Source organism: Oncorhynchus kisutch, linkage group LG1, assembly GCF_002021735.2.
Source record: "Oncorhynchus kisutch isolate 150728-3 linkage group LG1, Okis_V2, whole genome shotgun sequence".
NCBI classification, from domain to species: domain Eukaryota; kingdom Metazoa; phylum Chordata; class Actinopteri; order Salmoniformes; family Salmonidae; genus Oncorhynchus; species Oncorhynchus kisutch.
The window spans coordinates 55,623,079-55,641,048 of NC_034174.2; the positions used below are offsets into that span (position 1 = coordinate 55,623,079).

A 17,970-nucleotide genomic window follows, 5' to 3' on the forward strand; every position below is an offset into this window, starting at 1 on the left:
CATTCAAGTCAATAAAGCACTTTACCATCATTTATATAATGATTGACTAGCTGCCATGCTATTTGGACCAGGCTGTCTTTCAAAAGCACAGCTATGAATGTGCATCAGAGTAGTTCTGTTCTGACCTATTGTCTCATACAAATGCCCGGTGGCCATGCACATTTCAAGTAATTAGTGTCAATCGAAGGTTTCTTTGCTTCACTTAAATATTTCGACATTCAGAACAACTTGCCTTTTATTGCAGGTTGGAGTCCATTTCTGATAGGTGGTTGTTTTCCTGTGAAATGACGTGAGGAGAAATGTGAGGGAATTGAATGTAATATCATGCAATAGAACTTATGGTTGAGCAAACATTAGTTCAGACAGCGTGTGATGCCAGTACAATACCGTGCTAAAGCCAAAACACACACACATGTCATATGTGACCTCATTCCTTCATCCGCATCCATACTGCCTTCACGCACGGCCACACAAAGGTACATACGCACGGCCACACAAACACACTAACCTCCACCCTTGTAAATATGCTTGCACATGCACACACACCCCACATCAATACAGGCTTCAAGCACACATTCTTGCAAGCATAAACACACAATCTGACCATGTCGTCATCTTCACACTCATTCTGTGTGACGTCCTCCTCCCCATCCTCCACATCACTGTTATGGGGCTCGTCTACCAGCTCCTCTGTGTCTGAGCATGACTCGTCCTGAAACGCCTCACTCTTGTTGTCCTCTGACTTCCGTAGCTCTACACACACACACACACACACACACACACACACACACACACACACACACACACACACACACACACACACACACGGCTCTACATTTACATTGTTTTACTTTAAAAAGGGTAAGAGCACAACATCTTGAAACACAAGAAAATACATCTATTTTTTAAATCGATTGAGATATAGCCTATGAGATTCCCAGCTACTTCTGAAGTACATGTTGTGCCCTATAAACAAATATGTAATCATGTAAATGTATGTAATCATGTAAATGTATGTAATCATGTAAATACATTTGTTTATTATTAAAAGCTAAAATGTTGATACAAATCCCTCATTTATGGAATATTAGGTTTCTATATTATATAAAAGTACAATTTTCCTTTCTAGAGAACACATTATATTGAAAATTGTACACTGTCTCCTTAAGTGGCGGCAGGGTAGCCTAGTGGTTGGAGCATTGGACTAGTAGCCGGAAGGTTGCAAGTTCAAACCCCCGAGCTGACAAGGTTAACCCACTGTTCCCAGGCCGTCATTGAAAATAAGAATTTGTTCTTAACTGACTTGCCTGGTTAAATAAAGGTAAAAAAAATAAATAAATAAAAGTCACGTTTGTGATGACAACATTCTAGAGATCTGTCATTCGTTCATTGCTATGATTATTGCTCTCCTGAAGAAGCTATCCCTTTTACTTTCTGTACTCCCAAATGTTTGAATATACTGGTAAAGTTAGCTGGTTCTTTGCTAGCTAGCTGATGAGGAAACAAACATGACTGAATAGATTTCTTTCTGTCACACTGGTGCTGCTGGTCCATTCACAATTCACCTGCGGGAACATGCCGGCTCTTAACACCAGAAAACAGAAAGAGCTGGTCACTACTATAAGAGATTGTTCGTGAGGCGATTACCTCTATCCTCAACTTGCAATTAAAATCTGTAAATTAATCACCCGCATTGCTCACTTCTAAAGTGGATGCCTATTCAACTAAAGTGGAAAGTCTGGAGAATGTGGCCAATGCGACAGAGGTGCGACTCCATTTCTCAAGCGGTTGAGTGGCATGGTATATTGGAAAAAGCCCACCCCACCCCATACCTATCAAACCAAATGACTCCACATCCATGCTTTTTCCGTCGTATGCTCCCCGGACATACAAGAGTGCATGAGCAACAGTGCAATCTCTGTGCAGCAACATCTGCATGTCACAAACTCGTCACTCTTTTCTACCCAAACTGTGCCATCCCTTCCAGACTCCTGTCTCACCGTGGCAGTTGATCACTGTCTGTTTGCTCTGTCCTGGTTCTGCTGTGGCGAGGCTCAAAGTCAACATGAGATTCACACGAAGACTCCTAATTAGCAACGTCAGTTTCAAGCTCAATCCGTCCATCCGATCCTCCATCCAACTCCAACTCATCTAAATTCTGAGTCCATTTGTTTGGGTTAGGTTGGGAATAAGTGTGAAAACTGGTTAAAAAAAAAGTTAAATGGGTTTACATTGCATTTTCAACTCTACTGATGGTTTTCTCAAATGTGTTTGTATTATATAGCTAGTATGCAAACTTTGGTATTGGCACATGTGCACTAGCCCAGGTGTTCCCAAACTTTTTCACTCGGTGCCCCCTTCCAGCATTGGAACATCTTTATGCCACATCTATTTCTAAGGGCACCAGCACTGATCATGACACTGTTCACACCCTTCTTGTTGGTGGAGAGAATTTTGCATGTTTAAAGCTTATTTCCTGCAATTCTGCACATTTTATCATGGGCTGATAAAAAAATATATATATATATATATATATATATATATATATATATATACAGTGCCTTGCGAAAGTATTCGGCCCCCTTGAACTTTGCGACCTTTTGCCACATTTCAGGCTTCAAACATAAAGATATAAAACAATTTTTTTGTGAAGAATCAACAACAAGTGGGACACAATCATGAAGTGGAACGACATGTATTGGATATTTCAAACTTTTTTAACAAATCAAAAACTGAAAAATTGGGCGTGCAAAATTACATATCTCCCTGGCATATTACAGCATTTATGCAGCAGCATACAAAACATTTTTGTGTAGGGCTCACATGAAAAAGCGGCGGTCTTTCGTGGTTAAATTTTGTTTTTAAACTTTGTCATCAAAGTCTGGCATTTATCTCTGGATTTATGGTGCTTTCAAGACAACTGGGAACTCGGTAAAAAAATAAACTGATTGGAGGCAGGTAGCCTAGTGGTTGGTGTTGGGCCGGTAATCAAAAGGTTGCAGGATCGAATCCCTGAGCTGACAAGGTAAAAATCTGTCGTTCTGCCCCTGAGCAAGGCAGTTCACCCACTGTTCTCCAGGTGCCGAAGACGTGGATGTCGATTTAAGGCAGCCCCCCACACCTCTGATTCAGAGGGGTTGGGTTAAATGCGGAAGACACACTTCAGTTGAAGGCATTCAGTTGTACAACTGACTAGGTATCCCCCTTTCCCTTCAGGTCAGAGCTCTAGAAAGAGATCAGAGTTCCCGACTTGGATGACTGTTCAAAACGTATTTTCTCAGTCGGAGCTTGTGTTTTTGTTTCCAATTGTTTTGAACATGACATAATTCATGCTGGATTCACAGCATGGCCAATGTATTCAACCTTTTCTGACCCATGGCATTTTAATGTTTCTCCTTTTAAACTTGGAATAGAGACCCTTAAACCCAGACATGGACCACATACCCACTCCACTGAATATCAGGCTAGTGATTGCTTTGCAATGCTTGCAGTTAGCCACTGTCACGGATTCAAGCTGCCTGACTGAATACTGGGGCATTCAGTGCTAACAGAAGCAAGGACCTTACCTGGGAGCACAGCAACAGAATCCACTGTCACGGATTCAAGCTGCCTGACTGAATACTGGGGCATTCAGTGCTAACAGAAGCAAGGACCTTACCTGGGAGCACAGCAACAGTTTCTCTCACAGCCATTCTGTCAACATGTATTGTATATAACCACTCAAATTCATAGAAAGTACTAGAGGCAAAAGCCCAGACTTATATTCACTTTGTCCATTTGACCCATTCTTAAATCTTGACTGGAATAATATATACAGTATGTTTTAGTTTACACGCCTGTGTGATGTGTCTGGTGTAAATTAATGGAAAGGAATTCACCCTGGACATGGGAATGTCACTGATGTTAGACCTTTTCAATCATAAGCTCTAAGTGATGTCTTGATGTTGAAGTTAGCACAGAAGTAAAAAATAAGAGCCTAACGTGCCAAACATGCTATGAAAAAGTTGTTTGTAATCTAACAATTGAGTTAAATATATAAAAAATTTAAATGATTTGTTTATACAAAACTTTATTGCATTGGTCATCCCCAAATTGTGGCCATTTAAAGGGTTAGTTGCATCCTTCCTCAGGGAACTGTCTGCGGATAGCTGACAACAGGGTGGCAGGTGTTTTGATGCACTGCTCTAGAGTACTATAGCCCAGCAGACTCACCTGGGGATAGGGGCATGGACACATGCTAGTTCTTTATAAAAGTCTGGGATACTTTTACAGAGATGAGAGAGAATGCGATTGAGTGTGCATATTAAATCCAATCAGTGGCCCTGGATAATATGCTGTGCAATCACACAGGCAGAATGCCATAGTGAAGAAATGTCCCGTTTTGAGGACCACGTCTTTCAAAGATATTTTGTAAAAATCCAAATAACTTCACAGATCTTTATTGTAAAGGGTTTAAACACTGTTTCCCATGCTTGTTCAATGAACCATAAACAATTAATGAACATGCACCTGTGGAACGGTCATTAAGACACTAACAGCTTACAGACGGTACGCAATTAAGGTCACAGTTATGAAAACTTAGGACACTAGAGGCCTTTCTACTGACTCTGAAAAACAAAGAAAGATGCACAGGGTCCCTGCTCATCTGCGGGAACGTGCCTTAGGCATGCTGCAAGGAGGCATGAGGACTGCAGATGTGGCCAGGGCAATACATTGCAATGTCCATACTGTCATATGCCTAGACAGCGCTACAGGATGGACAGCTGATCGTCCTCGCAGTGGCAGACCACGTGTAACAACACCTGCACAGGATCGGTACATCTGAACATCACACCTGCTGGATAGGTACAGGATGGCCAGGAACACACACCAGGAACGCACAATCCCTCCATCAGTGCTCAGACTGTCCGCAATAGGCTGAGAGAGGCTGGACTGAGGGCTTGTAGGCCTGTTGTAAGGCAGGTCGCCACCAGACATCACCAGCAACAACGTCGCCTATGGGCACAAACCCACCGTCGCTGGACCAGACAGTACTGGCAAAAAGTGCTCGTCAATGACTAGTCACGGTTTTGTCTCACCAGGTGTGATGGTCGGATTTGTGTTTATTGTTGAAGGAATAAGCATTACACCGAGGCCTGTACTCTGGAGCGGGGTCGATTTTGGAGGTGGAGGGTCCGTCATGGTCTGGGGCGGTGTGTCACAGCATCGTCGGACTGAGCTTGTTGTCATTGCAGGCAATCTCTACGCTGTAGTACCCTTCCTGCAGGCTCAACCTGAAAGGACCCTCCATCATGAAAATGCCACCATACTGCTCGTTCTGTGAGTGATTTCCTGCAAGACAGGAATGTCAGTGTTCTGCCATAGCCAGCGAAGAGCCCGGATCTCAATCCCATTGAGCACGTCTGGGACCTGTTGGATCGGAGGGTGTGGGCTAGGGCCATTCCCCCCAGAAATGTCCAGGAACTTGCAGGTGTCTTGGTGGAAGAGTGGGGTAACATCTCACAGTCAGAACTGGCAAATCTAGTGCAGTATATGAGGAGATGCACTGCAGAACTTCATGTAGCTGGTGGCCACACCAGATACTGACTAACTTTGATTTTGACCCTTACCACCCCTTTGTTCAGGGACACATTATTCAATTTCTGTTAGTCACATGTCTGTGGAACTTGTTCAGTCTGTCTCAGTTGTTGAATCTTGTTATATCCAGGATTTTACAGGTTTGTGGTGTATAGGGCCTTTGTGCTCTTGTAATAGTATCATGCAATGGCTGCAGATCAATGTCTTCCATTGTGGAATGGTGGCATCTACACAACAAGACCAAAAGTATGTGGACACTTGCTCGTTGAATGTCTCATTCCAAAATTCATATGGAATTGGTCCCCCCGTTGCTGCTATAACAGCCTCCACTCTTCTGGGAAGGCTTTCCACTAGATGTTTGAACATTGCTGAGGTGACTTGCTTCCATTCAGCCATGAAGATTAGTGAGGTCGGGCACTGTTGTGGGGCGATTAGGCCAGGCTCGCAGTCGGTGTCCCAATTCATCCCAAAGGTGTTCGATGGGGTTGAGGTTAGGGCTCTGTGCAGGCTAGTCAAGTTCTTCCATACTGATCGACAAATGATTTCTGTATGGACCTCGCTTTGTGCACAGGGGCATTGTCATGCTGAAACAGAAAAGTTGGAAGCACAGAATTGTCTAGTATGTCATTGTATGCTGATTGTCCTTCATTGGGAATCATGAAAAACACCCCCAGACCATTATTCCTCCACCAAACTTTACCGTTGGCACTACGTATTCGAGCAGGTAGCGTTCTCCTGGCATCCACCAAATCCAGGTTCGTCCATCATACTTCCAGATGGTGAAGCGTGATTCATCACTCCGGAGAACACGTCCAATGGCGGCGAGTTTTACACCTGTCCTGCTTGGCATTGCGGCTGCTCGGTCATGGAAACCCAGTTCCTGAAGCTCACGACGAACAGTTAGTGTGCTGACGTTGCTTCCAAAGGCAGTTTGGAACTTGGTAGTGAGTGTTGCAACCAAGGACAGATGATTTTTATGCGCAAAATGCTTCAGCAGTTGGCAGTCCCATTCTATGAGCTTGTGTGGCTTACCACTTCGCAGCAGGGTTGTTGTTGCTCCTAGACATTTCCACTTCACAATACCACCACTTACAGTTGACCGGGGTAGCTCTAGCAGGGCAGAAATTTGAAGAACTCACTTGTTGGAAAGGTGGCATCCTATGAAAGTGTCATGTTTAAAGTCACTGAGCTCTTCAGTAAGGCCATTCCACTACCAATGTTTGTCTATGGAGATTGCATGGCTGTGTGCTCAAGTTTATACAACTTTCAGCCATAGCCAAATCCACTAATTTGAAGAGGTGTCCACATACCTTTGTCTAGATAGTGTAGCCAGCAGGCTCCAAGAAATCAGATGACAAACCTGCAGACATTAACAAAAGAAAATGGTTCCTGCATTTAGAGTTCATGTATCAGTTTGCCTATTTCATGATTCATGTCTGAAAATTACAACAATAGAGTTGATAAAAAAAAAATCATGACATGCCATTCCAAGTGAATTATATTATGGCACCACGTCTCATCTCACTAACAATTGCTACCTCAACTTATTGACAATGACAACATCATGCTCCTCCTTCTTGTACAGTAGTTTGCTGTTAACTTAGTTGTGATTGTTGATACCAAACTGGCTCATGGTGATGTCTGAAAGATTTGCCTAGGTAACTAGCTAAGCGAAAACCTTAAGTATCTACTCTATTTCTTAACCTTTCTAGCGCAGGCGTTCCCCTCGACAACATTCCACTGAAAAGGCAGTGCGCAAAATTCAAAATCTACCCATCATGTTAATCTACCCATCGTGTCCGATTTCAAAAAGGCTTTACAGCTAAAGCACAACATATGATTATGTTAGATTACCGCCAAGTCCAAAAAAATACAGCCATTTTTCCAGCCAAAGATAGGTGTCACAAAAAGCAGAAATATAGATCAAATGAATCACTAACCTTTGATGATCAGATGACACTCATAGGACATCATATTACACAATACATGTATGTTTTGTTCGATAATGTGCATATTTATATCCAAAAATCTCAGTTTACATTGGCGCCTTACGTGCAGTAATGTTTTGATTCCAAAACATCCAGTGATTTTGCAGAAATACTCATAATAAACATTGATAAAAGATACAAGTGTTATTCACAGAATTAAAGATAGACTTCTCCTTTATGCAACCGCTGTGTCAGATTTTAAAAAAACTTTACGGAAAAAGCATAATCTGAGAACGGCGCTCAGAACCCAAAACAGCCATAGGAATATCCGCCATTTTGGAATCAACAAAGTTAGAAACACCATAAATAATCACTTACCTTTGATGATCTTCATCAGAAGGCACTCCCAGGAATCCCAGTTCGACTGATTTGTTCCATAAAGTTCCATCATTTATGTCCAAATAGCCACTTGTTAGCGTGTTCAGCCCAGTAATCCATCTTCATGAGGCGCAGGCACTTCATCCAGACAAAAACTCGAAAAGTTCCGTTACAGTCCTTTAGAAACATGTCAAACGATGTATGTAATCAATCTTTATGTTTAACATAAAACATCAAATAATGTTCTAACCGGAGAATTCCTTTGTCTTCAGAAAAGCACTGGAATGCGAGAACTCTGTGGAGAGCGCGTGTCATGAGACCAAGGCTCTCTGCCAGACCACTGGCGGTTGACATCCAGTGGAAGCCGTAGGAAGTGCAACCTCATCCATATCTCAATGTGTATTCGGTAGGCCAAGCATTGAAAAACTACAAACCTCAGATGTCCCACTTCCTGGATGGATTTTTCTCAGCTTTTCGCCTGCCATATGAGTTCTATTATACTCACAGACCTCATTCAAACAGTTTTAGAAACTTCAGAGTGTTTTCTATCCAATACTAATAATAGCATCTGGGACAGAGTAGGAGGCAGTTCACTCTGGGCACGCTATTCATCCAAAAGTGAAAATGCTGCCCCCTATCCCAAAAAGGTTTTAAGTAGGCTACACCTCTGAGTTACATCTGTAGGCTATAGTTAACTAGCTAATGGGATCTATCTAACATGCATTGCTTCTGACACATGCCACGATCCTTCATGCTTTAGATCTGACAGATATGGCGCCGAAGGGAATGGCTGCCATTTTACTGGGTCCAAATCAATTGTGCTTTGTCAGGTTTTTTTGCACATAATGTTGCTGCTACCGTCTCTTATGACACAAAATCACTTCTGGACATCAGAAACACCGATTACTAACCTCAAACTGGACAAAGATTTTCTCTTTAACGAGTCCAATGCAAAGTGTATACTGCTTTCTTGGGAACAGGCCCAAATCCGTCATGTGTGAAGACGGAAATTAAAGGGGGTGGAGGTCGGGCTGCTTTCTGAGAATTCTTAGGCGAGTTTGTAAACTTCCACTACCATGTGTCAGAAGCAATGCATTGACCAATGTGCAATCATTGGAAAACAAAATGGATGATATATGATCAAGACCATCCAACCAACGGGACATTAAAAACTGTAATATCTTATTTTTCACCAGGTCATGGCGACCCGGATATTTATAGAGCTGGCAAGATTTTCCATGCATCGGCAGGACAGAGAAGCTACGTCTGGTAAGACGAGGGGTGGGGGTGTGTCTGTCAATAACAGCTGCTGCGCGATGTCTAATAGTAAAGAAGTCTCAAGGTATTGCTCGCCTGAGGTAGAGTTCCTTATGATAAGCTGTAGACCACACTATCTACCAAGAGAGTTCTCAGCTATATTATTTGTAACCAACTGTATTTATTTGCAACCAACTGTATATGGTCATAAACAAACAAGAAAATGCTCATCCAGAAGCGGCGCTTTATTGCAGGCAAACTTAAATCCGTTTGACCTAATTGCAACCAGAAGGGGAAAAAAACTAGACCACCTTTACTCCGCATACAAAGTTCTCCCTTACCCTCCCTTGGCTGCCATTTTATTGGCTCCTAAGTGAGGCAAGCCTACTAGACGAGCTAAATGCATTTTATGCTCGCTTCGAGGCAAGCAACACTGAAGCATGCATGAGAGCACCAGATGTTCTGGATGACTGTGTGATAACGCTCTTGGTAACCGATGTGAGCAAGGCCTTTAAACTAGTCAACATTCACGAAGCCAGACGGATTATCAGGACGTGTACTCAAAGCATGCGCAGACCAACTGGCAAGTGTCTTAACCGTCTGCAATACCTACATGTTTCAAGCAGACCACTATAGTCCTTGTGCCCAAAAAAGCAAAGGTAACCTGCCTAAATGATTACCGCCCTGTATCACTCACGTTCCTAGCCATGAAGTGCTTTGAAAGGCTGGTCATGGTTCACATCAACAGCATCATCCCGGATACCCTAGACCCACTCCAATTTGCATACCACCCTAACAGATCCACAAATGACGCAATCCACACTGCCCTTTCCCACCTGGACAAAAGGAACACCTATGTGAGAATGCTGTTCATTGACTACAGCACAGTGTTCAACACCATAGTGCCCACAAAGCTCGTCACTAAGCTAAAAACCATGGGACTAAACTGCCCTCCCAAGCAAAAAGGCAGTAACTGCTCATTTGGTCAAAAATTAGTTAATGTAATTTTTGTTACATTAAATGCATGCTTAAATCATGTGGACAAGTATCCTGCCTCTATTGTATTGTGTTGGAGAAAATGGAGGTCGTATTAGCAGTAACTGCAAAAAGTTACTGTGAAACCAAGGTAAATGGCAGTAACTAAACTTACTGCCTTTTAGCTTGGTTTCAACCTGCCATTGGCTGCAGTTACTGCGTTTTACCTTTGTATAATATCATTTTATTCTGATAGTGATGCAATCGAACCTGTATGACACTGACTGACACCTACATTGCTAATCTAGGGATATAATAACATGGCATTGCATTCCTGGGGGGAAATGATGGTTGAACTTGCTCTGAAACGCCGACATCCAGACACTGGTAAGAACTAGCTAGCTAAGTAGATCTGACATCAAAATGAATTAGCTATCTAGCAAGCTAAGCTAGCTAGTGAGCATAGACTAACAATGCTACCCGCTCTCATAAGAGATCTGCAATTGATACTAACATCAATCTATTAGCCATATAATTAGTTATATTCTGAAATTTCATCTGATGGTTTCTTTGAATCAGTACACCATACATACAATTTCTAGCCAGTGACAGCCATCTAGCTTCAATCTAATTTACCTAGAATTAATATAATCCCTATAGTTGTATTCTGTCATTCAATGGGCTATTTGAATCCATAACGTTACACCACACACACATGCTCTCTAGCCAGCTGACGGTCAGTTGGACGTGCACCCCATACTGAATTGTCAAAAGCCACGCACACACAGCATTGCTAGCTCATTAATAATACATCTACTCACATGTTCAGGGTTTCTGGTTTTCTTTTATATTCCAGTATTGAGTGACTGTCCTGGTCAGGAAAGTTAAAATCCCAAATTGTATCCATCACCTTTGTTGTTGGCATATGTAATTAGTACAACAAGCTTTGACATGCCAAACGTGTGCTCAATGTGTCTGCTTCAGTGCCATAATTACATGAATGCGGGAAAAACTGTTTTGCATGACTTCCACCAATCCCTGTGGTCTAACTGTGGTCTAACTGATTAGTATCTGTGAGGATGTATTAGGACAGTACAACCACGTCAACACTTGGTTTTATTCCTGTCAATGTCCATCCATGCATTTTTTTTGTATTTGTAAATAAAAATGTAAGAGCCTTTTTGCGAGCAGGTATGAAATTAACTTATTGGATATAGGGGGCGCTCTTTTAATTTATGGATAAAAAAACGTTCCCATTTTAAACAAGATATTTTGTCACGAAAAGATGCTCGACTATGCATATAATTGACAGCTTTGGAAAGAAAACACTCTGACGTTTCCAAATCTGCAAGGATATTATCTGTGAGTGCCACAGAACTGATGCTACAGGCGAAACCAAGATGAAATTTCAAACAGGAAATGCCCCAGATTTTGAATGCGCTTTGTTCCAATGTCTCCTTATATGGCTGTGAATGCGCAAGGAATGAGCCTACACTTTCTGTCGTTTCCCCAAGGTGTCTGCAGCATTGTGACGTATTTGTAGGCATATCATTGGAAGATTGACCATAGGAGACTACATTTACCAGGTGCTCCGGTTGGTGTCCTCCATTGCAATTATTGCGTAATCTCCAGCTGCGTGTATTTTACCATTTGCTTCAGAGGAGAAACCAAACTGCCACGAATGACTTATCATCGAATAGATATGTGAAAAACACCTTGAGGATTGATTCTAAACAACGTTTGCCATGTTTCTGTCGATATTATGGAGTTAATTTGGAAAAAAGTTTGGCGTTTTAATGACTGAATATTCAGTCTTAGCCAAACGTGATGAACAAAATGGAGCGATTTCTCCAACACAAATAATATTTTTGGAAAAACGGAACATTTGCTATCTAACTGAGAGTCTCCTCATTGAAAACATCCAAAGTTCTTCAAAGGTAAATTATTTTATTTGAATGCTTTTCTTTTCTTTTCTTTCTTTTCTTCTTTGTGAAAATGTTGCCTGCTGAATGCTAGGCTTAATGCTATGCTAGCTATCAATACTCTTACACAAATACTCTTACACAAATGCTTATGCATATTTTGAAAATCTGAGATAACAGTGTTGTTAACAAAAGGCTAAGCTTGTGAGCCAATATATTTATTTCATTTCATTTGCGATTTTCATGAATAGTTAATGTTGCTTTATGGTAATGAGCTTGAGGCTACAATTACGCTCCCGGATACAGGATTGCTCGAAGAAACAGGTTAATAGATGAACTCAGTTATGACAGTGAAAATTATGATAATGTTTGCACAAGAAAAAAATCAACATTGATTATATCCTATATTATAGAATAACTGAAAAGGATTATGATCATATGTTTCCACACCAGAAAATGTCAGTATTAATTATCATCCATGACAGAATAGAATCATTAGGATGCATGTCCCTGATTATTTGCTCTATTTATTTCAGTTGAGTTTGAGCACCACATTCCAACAAAGATTCCTGATCTACCCCCTTTTACTGAAGTCACAGTGTCAACACTATTTGAAGAAATAGAGAACTAGTGGGTGGTCTCTAACTCCTTAGACATCAGTCTATCAGAAGAGTAATCAATTGCCAATGATGATGACGATTATCATCCACCTTCAGAGTTGGATGTTCCAGCACAAGTGGCAGCTGAGCCCGTGGACACAACTCCAGAACAGAAATCCAGGATTCCACCAATGGGTAAGACATGTGGTCCCAAATGCAAGAGGCAAAGTACTTAGAGTATTTGAGGTTAGGTGAAAGGAAATATGGGTAAGTATTGGGAGATTAAGTATAAGGAGAAGAGGACATGTATCTTCCACATGGTGGCACAGCAATCTAAGAAAATGTCACTGTTGGTGCTGACAGTCAACGCAGCAAGTCGTTTCTGTACCATCTTCCAAACCAGAGCAGTTCTGATCAACAGGTGTGCAAAGTGTTTTTTTCTGACAACATTGGGCTACCACCCCAAAAATGACAGGTTGATTGTCACAATGATGGGCAAGTCAATCACCAAACTGATTCCACCAAAGGATCAGAGGGGAAAGAAATCTTCCTTGAGCAAATTGAACATGAATCCAATCCTGCAACACATTGAGTCCTTCCATCCCCAAATCAGCCACTACAGACGAGAGCATGCCCCACATTGCCTCTACCTCTCTAGTGATGTCAATATTCGGTTCATGCATAATGACTACAAGGAGAAGAACAAAGATGCCAGCTGCGGTTATGAAACCTATCGCAAGGCGGTAAAGGGAAGGAACATCAGCTTTGTGAAGCTTGGAGAGGAGGATTATGAGTTCTGTTTGGTGCAGGGTCATCATCTGAAGATGGAGCACAGGGAGAATGAGGCCATGGAAACCCAAGCCTTCCAAGACATGCAGCACCTGACTGCATGCAATGTAGAAAACATGAGGAACATAAGAAGTCTGCACAAAGATTGGCCTGAGGACTGGTCTGTGAGCAGCGTTGATATGCAAAAGGTCATCATGCTTCCTCGCATGCCAGGCCTGAAAACAGCATTGTTCACAAGAAGAATTGTTGCCTATCACGAGAGATTCGCCACCACTGGAAAGTGGTATGGCATGAAGGAACAGCATGGAGGAACAGCTGGAAGGCAGAGGAGATTACTTCATCTTACGTAACAGCACTGGAGAGGGAGAGAGATGTCAATGGTTTATGATAATTGCAGTTTAGTTCATTATCTAGCTAGTTACATGTAAAACTGACAGTTTGTCTGTAAAACGCCGCGAGCTAGCTAGATATTTAACCAACTAGCTAGCTAGCTACTGTAACTAGCTTGACACTCACTCAGTAACGTTAGCTTACCATGCTTTTCAGGACAACTCAGTATTCTTCTTGCCAATCCCGGTCGACTCCTTATTGCATACTCCTGTCTCTCGGTCTTCTTTTAGGTTAAAAACTTTGACTGTAGACATTCTAGTGCCTTATTGTCAAACAGCAACTCACTCGTTACACAGCCATCTGGCACAGTCAATGGCTCAGTTTTCCAAAGCTGTTCACCACACAGCAGCATCAATTCTATTTCAAATTTCCAATATCCAATTTAAAAACAAAGTGACATATCATATTGATACATATCATTTATTGTTTGGGAGATGCTAATCTGAAACATGGAATTTAATTCAAATATAAATGTAGAATGAACGGTCCGTCTAACGATCTTCGTCTTCATCGGATGAAGAGTAGGAAGGATCGGACCTAAACGCAGCGTGGTAAGTGTCCATAATTATTTATTATAACAGAACACGAAAATACCAAATAACAAAGTATACGTAAGAAATGAAAATCGAAACAGTCCTGAAAGGTGAAAACACAAAACAGGAAACAACCACCCACAACTAACAGTGGGAAAACAGGCTACCTAAGTATCGTTCTCAATCAGAGACAACGAAAGACAGCTGTCCCCGATTGAGAACCATACCCGGCCAAAACATAGAAATACAAAACCTAGACATACAAACACCCCACCCACATCACATCCCCAACCAAACAAAAAAATAGAAACATACAAAGCAATCTACAGTCATGACGTGACACCGTCTTTAGTGTTTCCCCAGGGGTACAAAAAGTACTGCACACAGGGCTTGAAATCACTGCCTCAGTTTAAGCACCTGCCTTCTCCTAATCCTGATTCGTCCAAATAATCCATTTAGAAAACCTAAAACCAGGAACACCTGCAGCTTGTAATCACATAATTCTAAATGAGGCTCATATCATTGCCATCATTCCATACACCCTGGACCCCCTCACATTTGCATACCATGCATTTGACTACAGCTCAGTGTTCAGCACCATAACGTCTTCCAAGCTCATCACTAAGCTGGGGACCCTGGGACTGAACATTTTCCTCTGCAACTAGATCCTGGACTTCCTGACCGATCACCCCTAGGTGGTGAGGGTAGGCAACAACACATCCACCACATGAACCTCAACACGGTTGCCCCTCAGGGGTGCGTGCTTAGTTCCCTCCTATATTCCCTGTTCACTCATGACTGCGTGGCCAAGCATGACTCCAAAACACCATCAGTAAGTTTGCAGATGACACGACGGTGGTCGACCTGATCACCAACAACTATGAGACAGCAATGTGGTGCCAGGACAACAACCTTTCCCTCAAAGTCAGCAAGACAAAGGAGCTGATTATAGATTAAGGGAAACGAAGGGCCGAGCACGCACCCCATTCACATCGGCGGAGTTGTAGTGGGAGCAGGTTGAGATCTTCAAGTTACTCAGAGTTCACATCACTAAGGATCTATTATGGTCCAAACACAACAACACAGCTGTGAAGAGTGCACTACACCTCTTCTCCCTCAGGAGGATAAAAAGATTAGGCATGGGCCCTCAGATCCTTCAAAAGTTATACAGCTGCACCACTGAGTGCATCTTGACAGGCTGCATCATGGCTTGGTATAGCAACTGCTTGGCATCCGACCGTAAGGCGCTACAGAGGGTAGTGTTTACAGCTCCCTGCCATCCAGGACCTCTATACCAGGCAGTGTCAGAAAAAGGCTCTAGCCAAACAAGTTATTGACTGTTCTCTCTGCTACCACATGGTACCAGGGCACCAAGTTTGGGACTGAAACGCAAAGCCATAAGACTGCTGAAATGGCTATCCGGACTATTTTCATTGACAGACTTTTTTTGTTGCCCAGTGGTCACCAACCTTTGAGTGAAAATGCAAACAAAGATCTACCCCTCAGATTTTTTTAAACATTTCTTTAAAAAAACTAACTTAACATTATACTCCACCCAGACCAGTTGACGGCTCCAGGTAGTGGGGTTGGTTGAGACCAGGCACCTTAAGACGGTCTCCATTTCTTGGTTGGCTCGCACCGACTGACCTTTAGCTTGGGGATGGAATCCGGATGACAGGCTGGCCGACAACCCAATAAGGGTGAAGAATGCCTTCCAGAACTGAGGACCCCGATCAGAGACCATGTCTACCAGGACTCCATGGATCCGGAAGACATGCTGCACCATAAGCTGGGCCGTCTCCTTGGCAGAGGGTACTTTGGGGAGAGGGATGAAATAGGAGGCCTTGGAGAACCGGTCGACAATCGTTAGAATGACAGTGTTGCCATCAGACGGAGGGAACCAGAGTGAAAACGTCCAGAGATATGAGACCAGGGATGAGTGTCTGCAGGAGGCCAGAAGGAGCTTTCCGTGGAGTCTTGTTTTGAGCACAAAAAGTGCATGCGGTGACGAAGGCAGAGACGTCAGGGACCATTGTGGGCCACCAGAAACGTTGAAGGAACGCTAGTGTACGACAGGACCCTGGATGACAGGTCAGCCTGGAGGAATGAGCCCATTCCAGAACTTCGGACTGAACTGGGTTAGGGACAAACAGACGGTTAGCAAGGACCCTTTAGATCCAGGTTGGGAGCGTTGCACCTCACAAACCAGGTTCTCAATACCTCAATCCACAGTGGCAGCAAGGCATGAGGTAGGGAGAATGGTTTTGGCAGTAGAGGATGTGGCAGAGGAACTGTATAGGTGGGAGAGAGCACACCCAGGATGGTAAGAAATGGTAAAGTTGAATCTGGTAAACAGGAGGGCCCACCGGGCCTGCCTTGAGTTGAGGCTCTTGGCTGAACGGAGATAATCCAAGTTATGGTCGGTCCAGGCCAGGAATGGCTGTTCTGCTCCTACCAGCCAGTGCCTCTACTCCTCCAACGCCATCTTCACCGCCAGGAGTTCTCGGTTGTCAACATCGTAGTTCCTCTCAGCAGGATTGAGATGAGACTGGAAGGTACAGGGATGACGCTTCTGGTCAGGGGCAGATCACTGGGACAGGATGGCCCCCACTCCAACTTCCGAAGCATCCATGAGGATGGGTGCTGTTGTGAACTGATGCTTCAGGTCCACAAAGGCTTTGTCGACAGCTGGAGACCATTTGAACGGTACCTTGGGGGAGGTGAGTGCCGAGAGGGGGGCCGCCAGGGTGCTGTAATCCCAAATGAAACAGCGGTAGAAATTTGCAAACCCAAGAAACCTTTGCAACTGCACACTGGACATTGGTTTATGCCAATCCATCTGACCATTGCCCTCAGCAATACAACCGAGAATACAACCGACCCCGAGGTGGTGTAGTGCCTGGGAGAAGGTCAATGGCACAATCATAAGGATGGTATGGGGGAAGGGAAATAGCACGTGCCTTACTGAACACTTCCAGAAGGTCAATGCTATTCAGTAGGACTAGCAGAGAAAACCACACTCTTGCTAACATCCTGAGGAGGACGATTTGGCTGTGCTGCTTGAAGGCTGTGCTGCTTGAAGGCAGTGGTAAGGGAAGACCCCCATGAAATGAACAAAAATGGATGGCAACTTATTGCCATTGGGTGAAACATATACACAATCGCAAATACCGCTCAACTGGACGGCAGTTCATGCAAATGCTAAGTGTCATACAACAAAAATTCCAAAGATGGCGAGCGCGCTCCACCGTAGATTTTCATATTGCAAATGGACAAGCCACAGGACATTTTCAAAAATACAACCCCCTCTAAAAAGTACTTTCTGGACAGTTTTCTTTTTTTTGTGTCAATTATACATATATAACAATACCTTTGTCTTATTTGATTATTTTACGCACCATTGGCCTAGCGTCGTCCGGGTTAGGGAGGGCTTGGCCGGTAGGGATATCCTTGTCTCATCGCGCACCAGCGACTCGTGTGGCGGGCCCGGGCGCAGTGCACGCTACCCAAGGTTGCCAGGTGCACGGTGTTTCCTCCGACACATTGGTGCGGCTGGCTTCCGGGTTGGATGCGCGCTGTGTTAAGAAGCAGTGCAGCTTGGTTGGGTTGTGTATCGGAGGAC

At 43.3% G+C, this 17,970-nt stretch overlaps 1 protein-coding gene across 2 annotated transcripts in view; it reads right to left on the bottom strand.

Moving 5' to 3' along the window:
• Nucleotides 1-229: 229 nt before the first annotated feature.
• The window catches only part of raly (RALY heterogeneous nuclear ribonucleoprotein), a 73,523-nt gene continuing 55,782 nt past the window's right edge, over nt 230-17,970 (bottom strand). For both annotated transcript variants that reach the window (XM_031827271.1, XM_031827269.1), the window contains 2 exons: nt 605-753; nt 230-277 (listed from right to left, as the gene is read on the bottom strand). In XM_031827271.1, the coding sequence (XP_031683131.1) occupies nt 236-277; nt 605-753 (191 nt within the window). In that variant the 3' untranslated portion in view covers nt 230-235. The remainder of the gene's footprint in view (nt 278-604; nt 754-17,970) is intronic.